The sequence below is a fragment of the Columba livia genome, chromosome 3 (assembly GCF_036013475.1).
Source record: "Columba livia isolate bColLiv1 breed racing homer chromosome 3, bColLiv1.pat.W.v2, whole genome shotgun sequence".
Lineage (NCBI taxonomy): Eukaryota > Metazoa > Chordata > Aves > Columbiformes > Columbidae > Columba > Columba livia.
In genome coordinates, this window is record NC_088604.1 from 30,891,392 (window position 1) to 30,910,951 (window position 19,560).

At 37.5% G+C, this 19,560-nt stretch overlaps 1 protein-coding gene across 1 annotated transcript in view; it reads right to left on the reverse strand.

Annotated features, from left to right (window-relative positions):
• The window catches only part of LMBRD1 (LMBR1 domain containing 1), a 75,870-nt gene that overhangs the window by 17,682 nt on the left and 38,628 nt on the right, over nt 1-19,560 (reverse strand). The window contains exons 8-13 of the mRNA XM_005506751.3: nt 16,340-16,465; nt 14,121-14,273; nt 7,743-7,807; nt 6,877-6,979; nt 5,657-5,761; nt 4,281-4,430 (exon numbers count right to left, since the gene is read on the reverse strand). Coding sequence (XP_005506808.1) covers nt 4,281-4,430; nt 5,657-5,761; nt 6,877-6,979; nt 7,743-7,807; nt 14,121-14,273; nt 16,340-16,465 — 702 coding nt within the window. The remainder of the gene's footprint in view (nt 1-4,280; nt 4,431-5,656; nt 5,762-6,876; nt 6,980-7,742; nt 7,808-14,120; nt 14,274-16,339; nt 16,466-19,560) is intronic.

Consider the following 19,560-nt stretch of genomic DNA (forward strand, 5'->3'; position numbering starts at 1 on the left):
CCTGTCCCTCTCAGAGCCCACACCTTGCCACAGCAGCACTCCACTTGTGTGAGCATTTCACTACATCTCTGGTCCCAGTGAGACTGCAGACCCGCAACTGCATGCAAACATCTAACTTCTCCTTTGTTTCCCCTGCTGTGTGCATTAGTATTCAGGAAGTTCAGAAGCACCCAAGCTGTGCTGATTTCTCAGAAAAGATGTGAGAGCTTTGCCCTTAATGCTGTCATCTCAGCACTTTGGTGTTGGCATACATACAACTGATGTAGAGCCCCTTTTGCCTCCCAGGGCACTGAGAAAATGATTGGACATAGAAAAGATGCATAAGTGATAGCAGAGATGTGTCTACATAACAGTTCCTCAAAATAATTTACTTAGCACTATGTAATAGAGCACTCAAATCTCAGACATTTGTAGTATGAGTATTGTCAAACTCTAGCATTCCAGTTACCACATCCAGTCCAAAGCTGAAAGCATGAAGCCTCAAGGGCAAGTGGGAGACAAAACCAAGTACAGTAATTCAGTGCATGTGCCTCAAGAGCTGACACTTACATAATTTATTCCTGTTTAGGTTCAGGACCAAGAACTTGAAAAGATCTGTTTATGCACTTGGCCATCTAAGGGGTACTTCTGGGTTCCTGCTGATTAAGACACCCTGTGTCCTGCAGCTTAGACCTGCTCCACTGAACTGTCCATGTGAAGGCTGAGGAAGGAGTGACTGTTGCTGCTCTGGCCCTCAACTGAGCAAAGTGTCAGTGTCGCCTAAGACCAAGTCTTACAGGTCCGTTATGTAGAAACATCAGCAAACAGTGCTCTTTCAGACAAATGAAAAAAAATTGACCTCATTGAACAGAAATAGCAATTACATTTCAAGTGAAGGCAAAACTGTAGCTGTGCTAAAGTTGAAAAGGCAGCCTGCATGTGGACAGAGTTCTTTACCTTTGTGAAATGCTACAGAGGGACACATAACTGTTTAGCAGATGTTACAAAGGTTGTCTTAAGAGATGAAACCAAGCATTCCTCAGTATTTGAAGAGCCCTACACAGGGCCTCAGTTGGTAAGGGCACTGTAGGAAACTTTTGAAGGTTTCTTTAGGATACAGACATCATAGCTGAAGGTATTTTTGATTAATTGGGGACACACGTTTGAAAACCCTAATAGACAGGGTTAAATAAAGCAACTAGCCCAGGTCCAGCTAACATTTGCCTCACAAGAGCTCCACTTTTCTACACATATTCAATTATCAGGAAAAGTCAACAGCACTTCAAAGTTAAAAGGTATTGTCAAGAGTAACAGTCTCCAAAGGAAACAGTTCAAGATTCAAAGGATTCTAACCTGTCTAATGCATCACTATAGATTTCAGTCACAAATTAGTTTGACAGGTTACTATATCGGAAATTACTATAGACCAAAGAAAAGGAGGAAGTGCTCCTTTTACACACGTTCTGTGAGTCACCAGATACTGACACATGTTTATCAGCCCACTCATCCACTTTTTGTTTATTTATTGCTTGGTTCTGCACAGTGCTGGTTACCAGTGGTGTTGTTATACTTTAAATAATGAAGTTGATTGTCCAAGCAAACCAGTGCATACAGCTTCCATCATCAGGAAACTCACCACAGGCACAAAATGTATTTCACTTGCCCAGTTCCTGTGTATGTTCCTGGCCACTCCTCAATTCCATAATAACTAATTCATAACTCTTAAGAACCTTCTCATTGCTAAAATTCAGAGAAATCTGTCGCTCTTTTTCCTTCCCAGCCACTGTCTCTCCTCACTTCTAAACACAATTTAACACACAGTTATCAGGGTAGTCAGACACAAAGTGTCCGCTGCTTTCTGAAAGACTCAGAGCATGTCTGAAAAACCTGTATTTACTCGGTATGACAGAAATCCAGATGTAACTTACCAGCACACTCATTACACTTTTGATACTTTAACAACTGAAACACTTTCTACCCAGGTTACTTTATGCACTTTTAATGCAACTCTTTGAAATGGGACATAAGCAAAAGACCCAGGATGGCTATCTTGATAGCAAGTTTTGGGTTTTTTTAAATCCTTTAAACAAGAAGTTGTAGCTCAATTCCAACTAATCCTTCTTGCAGCGCTGACAAGGATTTCATCTGAATAGCTGTTTGAATGACACAAGTGCCTCCCCACTCCTGTGGGCCATTCTCTCGACCCTTTTCATTACAAACTACATATCACTGTCCAGATACTATTTGTCATAACAAACACTTGTATGTTAGCTGTTTAAGTCCTAATCCTTCCAACCCCCTCAATATATACCCCTATTATTTTACTGAAACATTGCCATTTTATTCATAAAGCAAAACAAACTACTAGCTACAGTCTTCATAATTTACTTTTCATTTCAATCTTCCACGTTTTCTGCAAGTTTTAGAATAAAGGATTCTTTCTCAGGCCACTGAAAGGCTTAAAGACTAGTTTGGTAAGATCTGTAACGAAGTTGTCCTTCCCACCCTTCCATCCACAATAGTTCTGTGCTGTGATTGGAGACATTCCATCAGCCTACAATATAAAAAAAATCCTAACACAACAAACCCTGGATACGTTTTTTGCAAGGACTTGAGCTCATAACTCATTCAGATACAGCTATACGATGTTCTAGGCTACATACACAGTAAGTAATCATGCCAGGAGTTCTATGTAAACTCACCATAGAAGCAAGTCACTTTTCTAAACTGATCTTCATCTTAGTTTCTTGCTGCTGCTACAATTTGCAGATGCCTAGGCATGTTTATTTTCTATTAGTTATATCTAACAAAGTCTAATAAAAATTCATTAAACTTCCTTAACATCAAATATTCAAGTCCCTGACAGTGATCCTATTATTGTGCTCAGACTGATATCAGGATGACCAACCTCCCATTACCACATAGAATTTAGATATAGACAGCAGAAAAGTAGCATTTCTTGATGCTTCACTTTCCAGAGTGACAATTCTACCACATACACTGAGTAAGTACATTTAAGCTGATCAGGTTCCACTTCTCTACTTCAATTTATCCTTATAATCCTTTCTCTTAAAGTATTCTGCAGCTACTCAGTTTAAACTGAAAGAATCAATAGTGATAAATTACACATTTTACCAGATACTTTCAGTTGAAGAGGGTTGGTGGGTTATGGTGGATCTTTTGCAGTTGTGGGGTTTTATTGTTTGCTGTTTTTTTGCTGTTGTTTTGGTTTTGTTTGTTTTTTTGTAAGGTTTTGTTGTAGAAAAAAACTAGTTTATTCTCCCAGGAGCATAACCTTCTGGAAAACTATTTCCAGTGCTCAGTGCAGCACTCAGTTACTTCACTCCCATTCAAATCCCTTCACTCAGCCACTCTGGCTTAACTGTTTTGGTTTTGTGAAGCTCACACCTAAACCCCAAACTGCACACCAAAAGAGCTGGGCTTCTTTGTGCCTGAATATCACAAACCAGTTCATGATCTGGTTAGTTGTCTACATTTGCAAAATCAGATCTATTAATAATAAAGACTCCACCTGCAGGATACCAGATATTGGTAAACAGCTATCCATAAAACCCCTCAAGATGCTTGTGATGTGTAACTTTGAACTTCCCCGTAAATATGCAGGCCTCCCCTCAAACTAAGATGAAAAGCAAGAATTAAAGCCTTCAGGTATAGAATACTAAAGACTTGATGAGAAAAAAAAGAAAAATCCCAAAACCAAACAAGTACACAAAAGTTAAGTAACAAAAGCAGAAACTAATGTTAACTACTTAATTCTGTACAAGATTTTAAGACAAGGACTGCAATAAATTTCATGGAGTTTGATAGTCCAAACTGTTCAAAATGAGATTAATCAGCACATGCTCAGCTTCATTCTGATTATCTTCTACTATACCAAGTTACTTTGTAATTTCTCATGAACATGGACATAAACTGCAGAAGAGCAACCTTGCTTTCAGCCTACAGCCTGCCTTACACACTAAAACTCATCCTCACTGAGCGACCCCACTGCAGTCACTCAGCAACCTAAGTGTACCCGTACCAAATCTACCAGAAGCTAGCAGCTGTCTAACCAAAAGTAGTAAAACAACAGTCAAAGTTTTGTGCTGTCTGCAGATGACCCAGGAATTCAGTTGTGTTATCTATAGTACAATCAGTTTCTGGCTTGTGCCATTATCAAAAGAACATCTACTAAAAAAATCCTGGCTACAAAAGTCTTAAAACTGAGAATGGGTCTCCGTAAACAGCACCTTTTAGATACAGAGGGTAAAATCCCTTTAAAAAAAAGTATTACATCTCACCTGTACCAGGTATTTTTGGCTTCCATACATTACATACTGCGGGGCAAGACTGTATATCATATAACTTGTATGAAGAACTATCAACAGAAGTATCATACAGAGAAACAAGAGTGCTTGAGGTCGAGTTTTTCCTCTTCTGATTTTATAAAGCTAAAACACAGAAAACACACAAATATAAACGTAATGAACAAAAAAAAAAAAACCTTTCTGAAGACATTTGACATCCTGCTTAATTCAAGTAATTGCTTGAATTCTACTGAAAGATGTGGGAGGCTGCTAAAATTATTCTCTGACAAATTAATTCAAATGAGTCCAAGCAGGTTTTCAGGTCTATTTACCTGAATTTCAAAGCACAGCTATTAAACTAAATTAATCAATGTTTCCATTAATGACCCAGGATATTTAAACCAGCAGTTAGCAACAAGATTTAAATAGTGGTGCATGTCACTGAAACTGTGCCTTAGTTTGTCAAAGAGTATTGTGTCCTTTGGTTGAGGTGAGGAAGCATCTGTCACTACACCTTTAATCAGATCTAGAAACAGAGGAGGGAGCTATGAGAGAGAATTCCCAGGCTCTGAGAAAACTTATGCACCATATGGTGGCATCTTTTCTACTTTGCTCCACAGGGAACAATATAATCCCTCACCATTAACCTGTAGATATCACTATTCTTTAGTCAAAGGCTCAGCTGGAGTACCATATGACAGTAAAGAAGCTGGCAGCTGAGGGGTAAATGATGGAAGACCAAAACATAGAGCCAATCTCACAACTCACTGCAAGGACTCAGGGTCCCTGTTCAGAATTTTGGGGTGTCACCACATGAAAAGGTGACAGTATTAAAGGGAAAATAGTCACAGAAATAGGGAAATACTTAAGCAAGCATCATAGGCATAAATGGCATACTGTTAGATACAAAGCTGCTTTTTCAAACACAGCAATATATTATTTGCATCATATTTAGATATGGCATATCATCACTATACTGTTCTCTTATGAAGCCAGATAAACTTGCTTGCCACCTTAAAGCAACACAAGCACTACTGCCTGAGTGCACATATCAGATTTTGACCGCAAAATTGGCTTCTGACTTATTTGAAGTTAAAGCTGAAGTACCACTGATTAAACACCTGAAAGAGTCCATCTGATAAGCAAACAACAGCTAAAGCAAGTTTCAGTCTGACAGCTTCACAAAATGGAACACCTTTCACCACAGTGAAAATTGTATGATGGTTTTCTAACACTCAGACATACAGACTGCTATTTGCAACATCCAGTATTTATGAAGCAGTACATAAATAATGACTACTTAAACATACTGATTATCACATATTTATTAAACATCTAAGTATTATAAACTAAACATAGGTCATACTTACCCTTATCCAGAAGAACCATATACCCATATTTCTAATCCCTGCCATTGAAGTGAAGATAAAGTACATAACAATAGTTGTAATAAGAATATAATCAAGTGGAAAAACCTAAAACAAGAACAAAAGTAGTTAAAGAAAAAATTGAAGTTCGAAAACAAGCTCTTCCTCCACTGAGTAAGAGTCCTTCCCTTTAAAGGTTTCAAGATAGCTGGCTCCAAATACAGCTAATATAGCTTGCTGTTAATAGAGCTTATAAAATTAATTTCAGAAAGCAACTAAGCATTTTTCTTAATTTAAAACTTTCCTTAATTTTGAAGTGTTATACATTTTCAGGCCAAGAAGCACTTAATTCCATACTGAAATCACATGTAAAAGAAAGTCCACAGTGGCAACAGTCATTTTAGGACTGTATAGGCATTCTATTTGTGATTATTTTGGAACATATTAGCATATGAAACTTGATTTTTGTATTTACATTAATAACAGCTTGAGATAATACTGCTGCTGAACACTGCTTCTCAGTAAACTGCAAGCTCAGGTGTTCAGCCGTTTTGGAAACCACAGGGAAGCAATGCATTGTGCCAACCCATTATATAAAGAACATGGAAAGAACTCAACTAGGGGAGAGCACAAGCTTACACTAAGGCTTATTTTTAGCTAACCTACAGCTGATTGCCAAATTTGTATGGGATCTTGTTGCCTTCCTACAATACTGAAGTTAACAGATGTTTGTTATGTAGGGTTTGTTCTAAAGACTAATGCATTACCTACAACATACATAACTGCACAGAGTGTAATACATCTTTCAAGGTGCAATAAACATTAAAAAGTGAAAACAATTCATTTACTTCACTTAAGGAGAATAAACTATCAAATACAAAAATAACCAGAATGTAGGTAGGGCATGGGAGAAAGCTGTTTTTATTCTGTGTGTGACAAGTGACGTCATTCTTTGCTTCCACTATGTTCTCATTAGATGAATTTTACATTTCAAGTACATTCCTCCAGCAAACAGCTTCTATCCACTCAACATTTTTATATCAGAATCTAATAACTCAGGACTGTTAAAAAGGAAATTGCCCTGCTTTTACAGAACATATATCTAGATAATTTTGTTTTAATTTATTTGTAAGAAGTGCAGTTTCCCTTTTGACAGCTTAAAAGAAAACCAAGGGGAGTATCCTTACATATGTACAGTACAGATTTTTTTTTTTTTTACTTACTGTTTGAAGAACAGGTAACAGCATATTCAATGGATTGGTCAGATTAGTTCCTAAAATTATAAATCCTGAGTCGAAACCAGCCGAATGCAGAGCTTTGTCCAAACTGCAGTAATTAAGAAAAACTGGGTAAGTACTATTGTTCTCCCAGAGGTTTGTCTTCAGTTTAAAGGGCAGCTCATAAAAAAAAAAAAGCCCTGAACTAAACCCAAAGACTGACAGCTTTTTCGTATCTCTGTAGACACATGGTTTGTTTTACCACTCTCACTGAACTTGTCCTACGAAAAGGTATATTGATTTCTGCATCTCCTTGGCATTTCAGATTTTTCCCTAGTTTGGGTCACAGAGCTTATTTGCCCAGTCTAAAAATTAAAAATGCCAACATTTGGTTAGCATCAATCTTCACTGAAATCCACCAGATTTGCAGCTGGCTATATTGTTTTCAATGCCATGAAACAGCTACAATGTAATGCACATAATGTATCTATTACACACATCATTTACTGCAAGAATTTAAGCACCTGTGACCCAGCCCAAGAAGTCCCTACATGCATTAAGATTCATTCAAGCAACCAGAATACTTCTGTAGTCTGAATTAAACTTCCTTAATGTACATGCTTAATTTCTATGCTGAATCAGAACAATTTTCAGCAGCATTCAGACAATAAAGCTGAATATACCCTTTTTTGAACCTGTTTTAGCACATTTTGTTCATTTCCAATCTATACTATCACAATGAGAAACACAGCTCTAGTGACAGAAATGTAGAACAGAAGTGGGCTGACTCTTGAAGGAAACCACCCCTGATTTTGATGTTAGAGCAGAAACTGTAGTTTAAGTGGTTAGGAAAAATGCTGAAATGTACTTACTTGGACAAGAACAAAGAGACAGTGAAGAGCAGCGCCACGATGATGAAGAATACTCCCCACACAATCTAGAAGTAAAGATTTATTACAATTTAACTGAAAATGCTTGCAGTTGATATAAGTAGTGAAGACTTAAGTTTCAAGAAAGGACTAACAATCTTGGATCACCTTAGAGATCAAACACACTTGAAAGAGTAACTTTCTGGTAAAGACTTGAGAGAAGTTCTAACAACAGCAACAACAAAAAAGATGCTTATAAATACTAAGGTAGTAGGAAAATACTTGAGTATCAAGAAAACCTACATAAGTGCTACTTATATACTATTATTCTAAAACACTATCTAGCCACAAGTGATTAAAATGAGATTACTATGCCCACATTACAACTGCCAGATAAAGGCTTCTCTTCTGGAGAAGGTTCTAGAAGAGCTTCATACCCCTTTCGCTACACCAGGTGAGTCATTTGCCCTGCAGTCTTTCTTTGGAGTGCATACTCAAGAATTTGAAACTGAAAAAAACCCCAAAAGGTATAACAGCTGGGCTTATTTAGCCAGTTACAAGCATAAGTCATAAGCATGGAAAAGTACAGGTAAAAAAAACGTAAGGACCACTACAGTTAAACAAGATACTGCTGTTGTTTTTAAAAGCAGCAATAGCAGGCTTTTTGTAAGCTTTTCCACAGATACAGGACTGCCTGACATACAAAATAAGAACAGTATTTCTTGCCTAAGTCAAGCGGGTGTATGAAAAAGTAAACTAAGCTCACCAGGAGTAAATGAAGATGTTGCAGACCAACCACATCAGCAGTTAGGCTGGGTTTGTGCATTCAGATTTTTAAGGTCTTAGGGGCTAAATTAAAATAAGCAAACAGCTTAAAAAGCTAGATTATTTAGTCCCTGAATATAGTCAAAGAACAAAAAGGTTAAGTCTGTTTTAAATGGAAAGAATTCTGGCAACTTCCTACTAAGTTTAGAGAACTGAAAGTAATATTCTGATACCTCTACGTTCTTTTTTACCCATTTCCTTCTCATTTTTATCTACAGAGGAAAAAGCCACCTTCTTTCAATGGTGGCTTGGTTACTTTCAGTTCTTCTGTGAATGGTCTGAATCAAGTAGAGTCAGACAGATAAGTTTCTTCCTTAAGATCTTACTTAAAACACAGGAAAGTTTTTATTATGCCTACCAAATACAACACCCAAGCCAGGGACTTCATTCTTTAAGCCATCCTAACAAGCACATCTATTGTTTTTCCTGAGCTAAAAGATAGTTCAGGGAATCATCTTCCACTTCTTTGGAAGGTTTGCACCCTCACTATTTTTTCTTTCAGGGATTAGGGGATGGCACACAAAAGTGAGCTCAGAGAGCAAAACCCTTCACTTACAGCTCCAGCAGATTTACTGTATTTTCCTAGGAATCCTAGTCACAGAATATGCTCAGATAAGCATGCTGAGCTTCCCAAAACAATAATGCTTTCAGATTGCTAGACCTGAGACAACCTAGACTTATTTGCAAATTCTTCCACACGAATGAGAATATTTCACAGTTTACATTATTTTATTAGCATTAAAACTTGGCACACAGCCATCCTGAAAAGGTTAAGAACTTTATTACAGCTGCTTATTAAAGATACTTAGAGTTACAATGCTATTATTGCTCATTAAATCCCGATAAGATAGATAACCTTCTGTCTGCAAACTCAAACAATATTAGAACATCTCTTAACAACTCAAATTATGTAGGCCTTATAGTTACAGAAACTAATATCAAGGTACGCATTAACTTGCATATTTCCACGTATTTAAGTGTACTAAGATTTCACCTCTCCACAGCAATCACTAGGTATCAGCCATACAGGAAACATATTTAAAAACAGTATCAAGAGTCCAAAGCTTGCTTTACTTCATCACCTTTGGCCACCTATGGCAAGTATACAGGTATACAGATCTCCTCTGGAATAAGCCTGTCTTCTGAAGTGATGTATAAGACTCTTAGAAGTATGTAATTGTTTGAAAGAACAGCCCTTTGACTTTAACCTCAACTCCAGTCCCATAAAACTCAAGATTGAAAAGGCTAATATTAAAGACCTTCATTCCACTTTAGTTCATCCTCTATTGCCACAACACTATTAAGGATACTGAACCATAAATGATTTGCAATTAACATCAACTATGTTTACACAATTTCAGATCAGTTGACTTAAGCCTTTCACAGAGCAGATCCTGTGTTCTCACCTAGATTTTCCTTGTACCTCAGCTGTTTACAGACCAATCAACACCTCATTTCTAGTCTATTAACCAGCACCTGACCAACAATTAAGAGAATACCAACATTCAGATTAGTAGTTGAGCTTGCAATTTACAGTCCCAGCTGAGCCTTATCAAACAGTAACAGCCTGACAAATTAAAAGCACGCCTCCAGTTGGGTATCATTTGGTACATGGGTAAGGAAAAAAAAAAGTATTTCCTTTCCTTCCCCCCACATAAAGCCTAGGATAGGCTAGAGAAACATTGCAGCAGGAGCTATACATTCACTGTTGCATTTTGTCACCAATAGCTAAGGAAAATCTGTCCTATGACACTACTGTACTGTGGTTTACCAGCTTTAAAGCACCTAGAATATCTTCCAAGATCCTGCATACACTTAGCCATGAAAATTTACAAAATAATTTTGCTTTGTGTCACAGCATAAATGAGACGGAATCCAAGCCCCTGAGAACATGAGCACATGTTCAACTTCAGAGCAACGGACAGTGCTTCATCAAAACCTTTTGCTCTCATAGCAGGACTATTTATCAACTTTTGCCAAAAACCTTTTATTACTAGAACAGGCAAAACCAAAAAGCCTGTATTTCAGCCAAGCACCACACAGAACAATCTAGTAAGGGCATTATATTTAAAAAAAAACAACAACAAAACACAAGCAACCCTTGGTCTGTACCCCACACCATAACTAGTGGATATTTTCTGAAAGAAGCTGCAGAAGCTGCAGCCTATGGAGATCCCACATGCTGAAGCAGGCTCTTCTGACAGTAACTACAGCCCATGAAGTAGAAACATACTGGAACAGTGACAAAATGTGAGGAAGAAGCAGCAGAAGAGAAGTGTTGTAGACTGATGGCAACTCCCTACTCCCCATCCCCACTGGGCCACTCCAGTGGAGCTAAAGAAGTAAAGCTGAAGATGGGAAAAAGTGGGGTACAGGAAGGTGTTTTAAATGGCTGTTTTACCATTTAAACCCATTTTAATTGGCAACTTTCCTCAACTCTTTTTTGCCCGTGACGATAACTAGTGATTGCCCCTGTATATCTCAACCCACATATTTTTCCAACTTATTTCCTCCCCATCTTGTGGGGAGTGAGAGAGCAGCTAGGAGAGCATCTGACAGCCAGCCACATCAGCTCACCACACTACTGTATGATGTGACCTACTTTCCATGAAGTTTCAGGTAACCTGGCAAAGATGGGTTAAAAACAATTGTTAGATGAAGCAAAACACTTCATATAAAGTTATCAGTAAGTAAACTTAGGACATGAAATATTCACACCTCTTGCTTGTCATGCTGCCAAACTCCCTGATGTAGAAGATGCAGCTGCAAATGCAGGAAGAAAGCCTGTCAGTTCAGCCACACCACCTCTCTGAGGCAACTAAACTGACTCCTGACAGCACCTACAGTCTGCATCAACACTGCACCAGCAGGGCTATTATCCAAGCAGTTGCCTACACTTTCCCCTCTTTCAGCTTTCTCCAGAGAAGTGGGGCAGGAGAAATAAATCAGAAGCCCATTAAAAAAAGAATACTCCAGGCCTCCACCCTCAAGACAAAATTAACTGTACCTGTGCTTCTCTGAAGGTCTTCAGCAGCAGGTGGAGCGACAAACATCTATACAAGGTCCTCACTATACTTATGATTAGATAGGAGACTAGTTTATCTCTGCCTTACTAGAGTTCAAGTATACCACTCTATTTATCAAGAGAGCACTGTTATCTTTGTAATCTCAACCTTCAAAACAGAACACTTAATTTTCTTATATTACACACCTTAGGCATCTCTTCAGTCGGTTCACAACCATTTTGAAGTACACCATGAAAACTGATGGAATACTCACAGCTTACCATTATTAAGTATTTTTTTTTTCCCACAACCTATAGTCTTGTTCATACTTAAGAAAACATAACTATGTGCTCTGTTTTTTTTTTTTTTTCTGTAAACAGTTTTATATCCATCCCTAGAGTATACCACATTTCACTTGCAGCTGAGCTTATCAGATGAACATGTGAGAAATCATAATAAAGGAGAAGCAGCAGATTTGCTACCTACAGAAAAAGGTACATTTTGTAGAAAGAAATTAGACTAGTTTGACATCATTTCACAACCCCACATGGACCATTACTCACTTCCTTGGGATCTTCCAGGTGCGTTGCTTTTGACTAAAATTCAAAATTAACAGCTTCATCTTTGAGGTTGATTTAGCTTTGAGTAGAACAAGTGTTCTCAAAATTTACTCCATGTTGAAGAAAATTTACTCTTCAGAGAAAGTTTGACTTTGTTTAAAAAGAAAACACATGCTAAGATATTTAGCAGTAACAAAATAATTAAATATAGGGGGACACCATGCAAAAGAATATAATTATAGAATTCTGAATGTAAACAAAGTTAACACTGTAAAAGACCTCCAAGACTAAGTGCTATTCCTGAACACTTTATTCTGTTCTGCCTGTCTCACTAAGTCTTCAACTCCCATAAACCTGACCATCCCAAACTCAAAGCCAAAACAGCATTCTCCATATCTAATACTTGCCTCACAGTAAATTGAATTTCTCTTGAAGTCCCAGAAATGCCCACATTCTTGAACAATAATATGCAAGTTGCACTAAGGATAGAAGTATTGTAAAACCAACAAGCAAATCTCCAAGATCATCTTCACTTCTACAATTGGCAAGAAGCATTATATATAGAAAGATTAACTATTATATATAGAAAGATTAACTTCTTTTCATGAAAGCCACTAATTGAATGATTGGCAAGTCATGCATGTGCAAAGACAGTTCAAATGCTATTAAAGTAAGAGTAAAACAGTCTTGCAAGAGTTAAGATGTTAATAATTAAATGATGGACATTATCACCTTCACAGGAGAGCTCATTGAAAATCAGAGTAAACAAGTTTTAGAACATGCTTCATAGCACAATACTATTCTAAAAGAAAATCTGTCAGGAGAAATTACCCACCTGCAACTCCCCTTTACTCTGTGATTCTTAAGTCATGAACTCAGTGACTGTCACAGTTACTGAGAGAATAAAAAGCATTCAAACCACAAGAACAAATTGACACTGGAAAATCATCCTGACCATAAGTAATAATCTCTAAGTAACTAATGATATTATACACTATCCTATGAGAACACAATGAACTGTTTAAGTCCTAGAGACAATACAAATAGCCAATGCATTTCTCAAATCTAAGGTTAATGCGAACACTTAAAGAAACTACACAAGCTATTTTGAAGCAAAGGAAGCATCCAAACTGTTAAAGTGAATAGTTAGGGGGATATTTGTCCTTTCAATGAAAGGGCTAGGTCTAGATTTCTAATGTATCACAGATAATTTCTCACTGAAAGCTTTTGTTCAACTCCCATTTCAGCCCATTTCCATTGGTACTCAGCATTAAAGTAGCAATAATGTTATAGGAAATTGCTTACAGCGCCCCCCATCTCAGCTTTCTGAAGTTCAGCCCACAGTTTAAAGAAACACTAAAATTTCTTCCCACATCTGGTTGGCAAAAAAATACTTCATATGTCAACACTGTTCCATAAAAGTAGTTTTTTAAAAACAAGGTATCTAATAAAATCAAAGTCCTAAGATCAAAAAGAGACCAAGATCAAAGCTTAGCCCCAGTGACGGTCTCCTTTGCACTGGTTAAGTATCAAGATGTAAGTTCCATGCAGCTAGCTTACTGCTGATCAAGTAACTATTTGGTAAAATGCTCTTTCCAAATGCATATATTCTCATCAAAATATCTCTCACTTTTGCTGGCTAAATGTAATTTAGATTAACCTGAACTGCCTGACAGCTATAAAATTCTTTTTATTCTTGCCATTTTCACAAGCCAAAGAAAAGAGATTCAGATTTTCTATGGCAGTATCACCATAGTAGATCAGCTAGGACTCACTCCTTTTTAGTCTTAATATTTTAAGCAAAATAAAATGTTTTTCAAAGGCTCAAGCAGAGCTTGCTATAGGACTATCATTGTGTAGTATAACAGTAAAAAAAAATAAAGCACTTAATATTCATTATGGTAATGGATATACTTTACTTGTTATTTATATGGGAAGAAAAAAGCCAGAAGGTATTCCAAATGAAGTCTCAAAAAGTGACACAGTTTTACCTTTAGAGGTCTGATAGCTTCACAGAACTTCGTCCACCAGCTTTTCTCAATTGATTCCAGGTGCCTTTCCCTTCTTCGAAGTGTCCTTAGTCTCTCTTCTAGTTGTTGTACAGTTCGTCTATCCCTTGATGACAGAGGCCGACCATCTCTGCACTGGTTACCAAAAAATAGTGCAAGAGATCAAAGAATATTGAATCAAAAATAGACTTGACATCTTGTTTAATGAGTTACTGCAATTCTAAAGATTTTGCAGTATATAATTCACACTATTTTTATGCATAGCAAGAGGATGAAGTGCAAAAGTCACAAGCTACAACAAGGGGAATTCCTACTACATGGTAGAAAACACTCTTCACAATGAGGATGTTCAAAAATTTTACAGGGTGGTCAGTCTCCATAGCTAGAAATGTTTAAAGTGCCCAGTTACAATCTGTATAACTTGATCTAACCTGAAAGGGGTACTTGCTTTGTGTAGAAGATTGAACCTGATGACTGTCAGAGGTCCTTTACAGTCAAATTCCGTGACTAAACCAGTATGTGAAGCTTGGCATCTGTATTTTCTTTCCAGCATAACAGTACACATACTCAGCAAGATGACTTGCTGTTCCACAAATTAACCTTACAGTAACCCAAACAAGCAGGACCATTACCCCAAGGCTTGGTGAAGTGTACCAGGTAGGTGCTTGATGATTATGTTTAATAATGTACTTTAATTCTGAGCCTCTAAATATTGAGCAGGCACCATTAGATTCTGTTGTAGATTGAGTAGCACATCTTGAAATCCAAGTTACATGCTAGTAAGCAAAAGCAACTAAATAGGCATTAGGTAACTGAATCAAACTTGTTTCTAACGTTGATGCCACTGTATAGCAAACTGATTTTTAGATATAAAAAGATTTTTGTAGTTGTAGTACATATATTTTTACATTTTTAAATTCACTATTCCATTTTTCTCTTTTTATTTTAAAAGAACCTGCCTGCAAATAGTGAAACACTTCACACCTGGTAAAGTTAAAGTGAATTTATTTTAGATAAATTTCTCAAAAAGGTTAGACTAAGACAACATTCTAGGTACATGTAACATTTAAATTGGAGATCACAATGTACTTTAAACAGGAACACGTATTTTCCATACCACAGTGACTTGAAAAAGTAATGCTCCATTTTTAAGAGGTTTCTCATTTTTCTCTTATCAGCTTCAATAATACAGATGCCTTTGTTGCAGCAGTACTCTGTACAAAACCAAAACTTGATAACTTAAAATGAAGGAGTGTACTTTTTAGGTTTCATTATGCAACATGATTTTTAGAACAGTGAAGGTGCCCACACTGTGCAGAGGTAGCCAAGTATCAATGGAAGACTCTTGGAACTGTTTCAACACTGCTGAGTTCTGCTGTCACAGGGCACACAATGGCACAGGTGGACTGCCAGGAGCAGAGTGATGCATCTTGATGCCCCTTTCCCTGCACTCAGGACTGTGGAAACACTGGTCAAATCATTATCTGAAACGGTTTGGGAAAAGGGTAGAAGATTACCCCTAGCATCTTGTACGTAAAGGAGAAATATTATCCTTTTTTGGATTGCACTCTGAGGTTGGTGTCCTGTTTACATTATGTACAGCATTTCTGCAAGCTGCAAAGCCACCATGGGTTTACAAATGGTGTTAACATCCTAGGAACATTTAGGATTCAGAACAGAGATTTCCATATGTACGCTTTTCATAAAGAAATTATTTGTAACAGCAAAGGCACATTAACTAAGAAGAAAGAATATCTGGGGCTGTCATTTATGAATAAAGATGATGAATCATTTGAGGAATCTAACTCGTGACAGCTCCATGTGGCGAGTATCCAGTGTTAGTAACTACACTGAGTATCAACAAATTGGACGCCATATCTGGTAGCAGACTAAGTGAGATTAATATTCTTAACTTATACAAAGTGTCTCTTCCACATATCCAAGCAGGACTGGAGAAGTTTGAGTTTAGCTCATCAGCACCATTACTAGCTAGTCAGAAATAACTACTGCAGCAGGACTGATAAAGAATCACTACTGATAAAGATCGTTACAATACAAGTAACCACATCTGTTTCCAAATAACTGCAAGCTAGTCACTTCTAACTGGCTATTCTTTCTGGAACAAACACTTGTTTCTGATTGTCCTGTAGAGTGTAAGCAAGCACAGGAAAAAAAGACAGTAAGAACAGTGAAGACCATACCTTTGATTTAATCCTTAATAAACGTTGCTCCACTTCTTCAATATCTTCAGTGTTCTCTAAACGTTCATAAGCTGCACTGGTAGTTCCCTTAATCAAGTTTAGAGGCAAAGCTGACATACCATAAGCCTAAAATAAAAAAGAAACATACATACTCAAATTTTCCGCCACACATTTTCACCTGATAAGGCTGTGGTATGTTGCAGCTATGAGGTATCACTGCTGTGGGTGGTTTATTTTTTTTCCCCTGCTACCCTCCTCCTACAGACTCTAAAGCAATCCATTATTTTCTTTTTTTGAGAAAAACCATAATGAACATGCTATGCAAATTCCACTGCAACAATAGTATGTGTTAAGACTTCATACAAACATAGCCCACTGAAGGTTTATCAAGCTAGCCCTAGGTTGGTGGTGTCCTTTTGTGTTTTCTGTTTGCTTGTTTTTCCACAAATTATTTAGCTTCCCAAAATCTTAACTTTCCCAATTTAGACCATAAGCAAGCCATTGTGTAATATTGGAATTTCTAGATATTGTACTTAAACAGTTTCTTCGTAGCCAGTAGTCTTAAATTTACTTATAAAATGAAATTTTATAGAAAGTACCTGATTTACTAAAAAAAAAAAACAAACAAAAAACCCAACAAACAAACAAAAAAAACCAAAAAACCCAAACAAACAAACAAAAAACACACGCACAAACCTGCAGTGAAAAAGACAACAGAATCAAACAGCAGAGGCAAACACCTAAACTTTGTTACATTCCAAGACTGTCCAGATACATATTTACAAATTTTGCTGGCATGTACTCCTAGTTATAAACCCTATACTACTCAAAGTGTTTTCCAGGTTCTACATCAACACTATGCCCAGATTTTTCCAATGCAAAGTCTCTAAGCTTTCCACTAACATAAGAAACACAGATATTTGAGGTGAGGTAAACAAGAAGAAAATGCCACTATTTCCTCCCTGCATCCCTATGAGTCTTATAGATCTAGGCCAAGGTCAGAAGTTTCTCCAGGCAATTTAGTGACATTAGCCATATGCTTTTTGTTTTACTCTGGGTAGAAGGCTGTTGGCAACGTGCTTTTCCTCGGTGCAGAGCTCAGCAGGGAAGCTTTTCTTTCTCTTAATCACAATTAACACACACAGTTTTACTTGAGCGCCTGATATCTGAACATTTGCTAACTTCAAAAATGAGCAGCTTTATACATTTTTTTTTTCCCCCACAGGAATATCACTCCCTCCTTCTAGCACAGCTTCACATTTCACACTGAGAACAGACTTAACACAAGTGCCAGTGTATTATAAATGTCACCATACATGCTGTCAGATCATGAGCTTTCTGTACACAAGACTTGATCTGACCTGTTTTAAGAACCTCCTTGCACATACTACGTTGTACTCAAAGCAAGACACTGTCCATCTTTTGGTACGTATTTTTCAACATAACACATACCATGCCACCAACACCCATTTCTAAGCCCCTTTAACAAGTCTTGTTTACTACTCTTGTAGCTCAAAACCTCATTAACTATTTAATAACTATTAAATATCAGACACTGAGCCCACAAATTTCAGTACTGCTCTGCAAGTGCCAATATTACACGATTTCAAGAAACATTCCTCTAAGTATTATATTAGGCTACAAAAGCCTGAAACAAAAGTTTAGCAGCCTGACAGCCTTGTTCACTCACTGCGGAATTAGGTTTCTTACGTTCAGAGTGACAATTGCCAGTAAATTGTTGGAATGGTATCAGTTAAGTTCAACAAGCAGACAGTACATGTTTCTCAACAGGCTTCAAATCAAAGGAAACAGTGGTGCCTGTTAAATCACTACACAGGGTAAGGGGAAGAGAAAACTTTTGTCCTTCAAATATTTCCTGAAGTATATATGAGCAAAGAAAACATTCAGCTACATCTTTGACAACTTGCACTAAATGACTTTTATTGTTTAGCTACGAAGTATTAGAATTGGTTTTACCATAGACTTCTAGAGAATAAAGTAGGCTATTGGCTATCTGCTCAGCATTTCAGGACCTCACGGCTGACACAGCCTCGTCTGTTACCCAAAAACACAGATAAAAAAAAAAAAACTATTTGCAGCACTGTTTACAGACTGTTCCAAATAAAAGTTCAGCTCCATTTTTTTTTTTAGCTACAAAAGATAACTGGCAATTCAGTCCCTATGTTAGAGACTTTTGGTATAGAAGGTCTACAAGGGAAAGACATCACAGGCTAGTGATGGCAAACAAATTTCATAGTTTCCAAGACATTCCAGAAGTTCTAGTTTGAACACAGCTATATAACCACAGAAAGGCCTACCTACAAGCTTATGTATTTTAAGTGAGGAAAATAATTTAACTTAGTCTGGCCTTTACAACTCTGTCCATAAACACAGCTCACTTCTCCCTTTAGAGTGTCTCCTTTGAGAGAACTAAGCTGCTTTGCTATCTACTGGCACTAAAATGCAGCCCCGCCATCACCTCTTCTCCAGGCTGAAGAAAGAACTTCTTCAGCTTTTCTTTATGGGTTGCATTCTCCAACTCTTTAATCACTTTCACAAGCCTCCACTGGATCCTCTACAGTTTTCCAGTTTCTTAAACTGGGAGAATAAAACCAGACACAGCATTCCCAGGTGCAGCTTTAGAAGTGTCAAGTGCAGTGAATAATCATGTCCCTTGCAAGCCCAGGACACTGTCTGCCTTTCTGCTGCAGGGCCCATTGCTGGCTCAAGATCAGCCTGCTGCCCACAAGGACTTCCAGGTGCTTTCCAGCAGAGCCATCCCCCATCTGGTCAGACCCCACCATGAATTAATCTATTCCAAGAGAAGGTCTTAACATCTGCTAGACCTGTTGCTATTCTTTCTTGGCCTGATCTCGCCCCCATTAATGTTTCTGTGGTGACTCTTCATTCTGTTTTATCTACTTGTCCCACTTTGATATTCTCAGACATGATGACTACATACTCAGCACCATCATTCAGATAACTTCTGAAGACTAAATAGCATTAGGCCCTTATTGATCCTGAAGAGATCACTCAGGTCTGGCTGCTGGTAGCATAACTCCAGAATTTAGGTGAAAGTACAAACACTATCCAAATTCACAAAGAGAATGAAGGCTGCAACCTAACCAAGGTCCCTCTGCGGAACCCAAAACATTTCTAGCCAGAGCCAAAGACATTCAGTATGTAGAAACACATAACAGATTGCTATGACAATAGGCCTA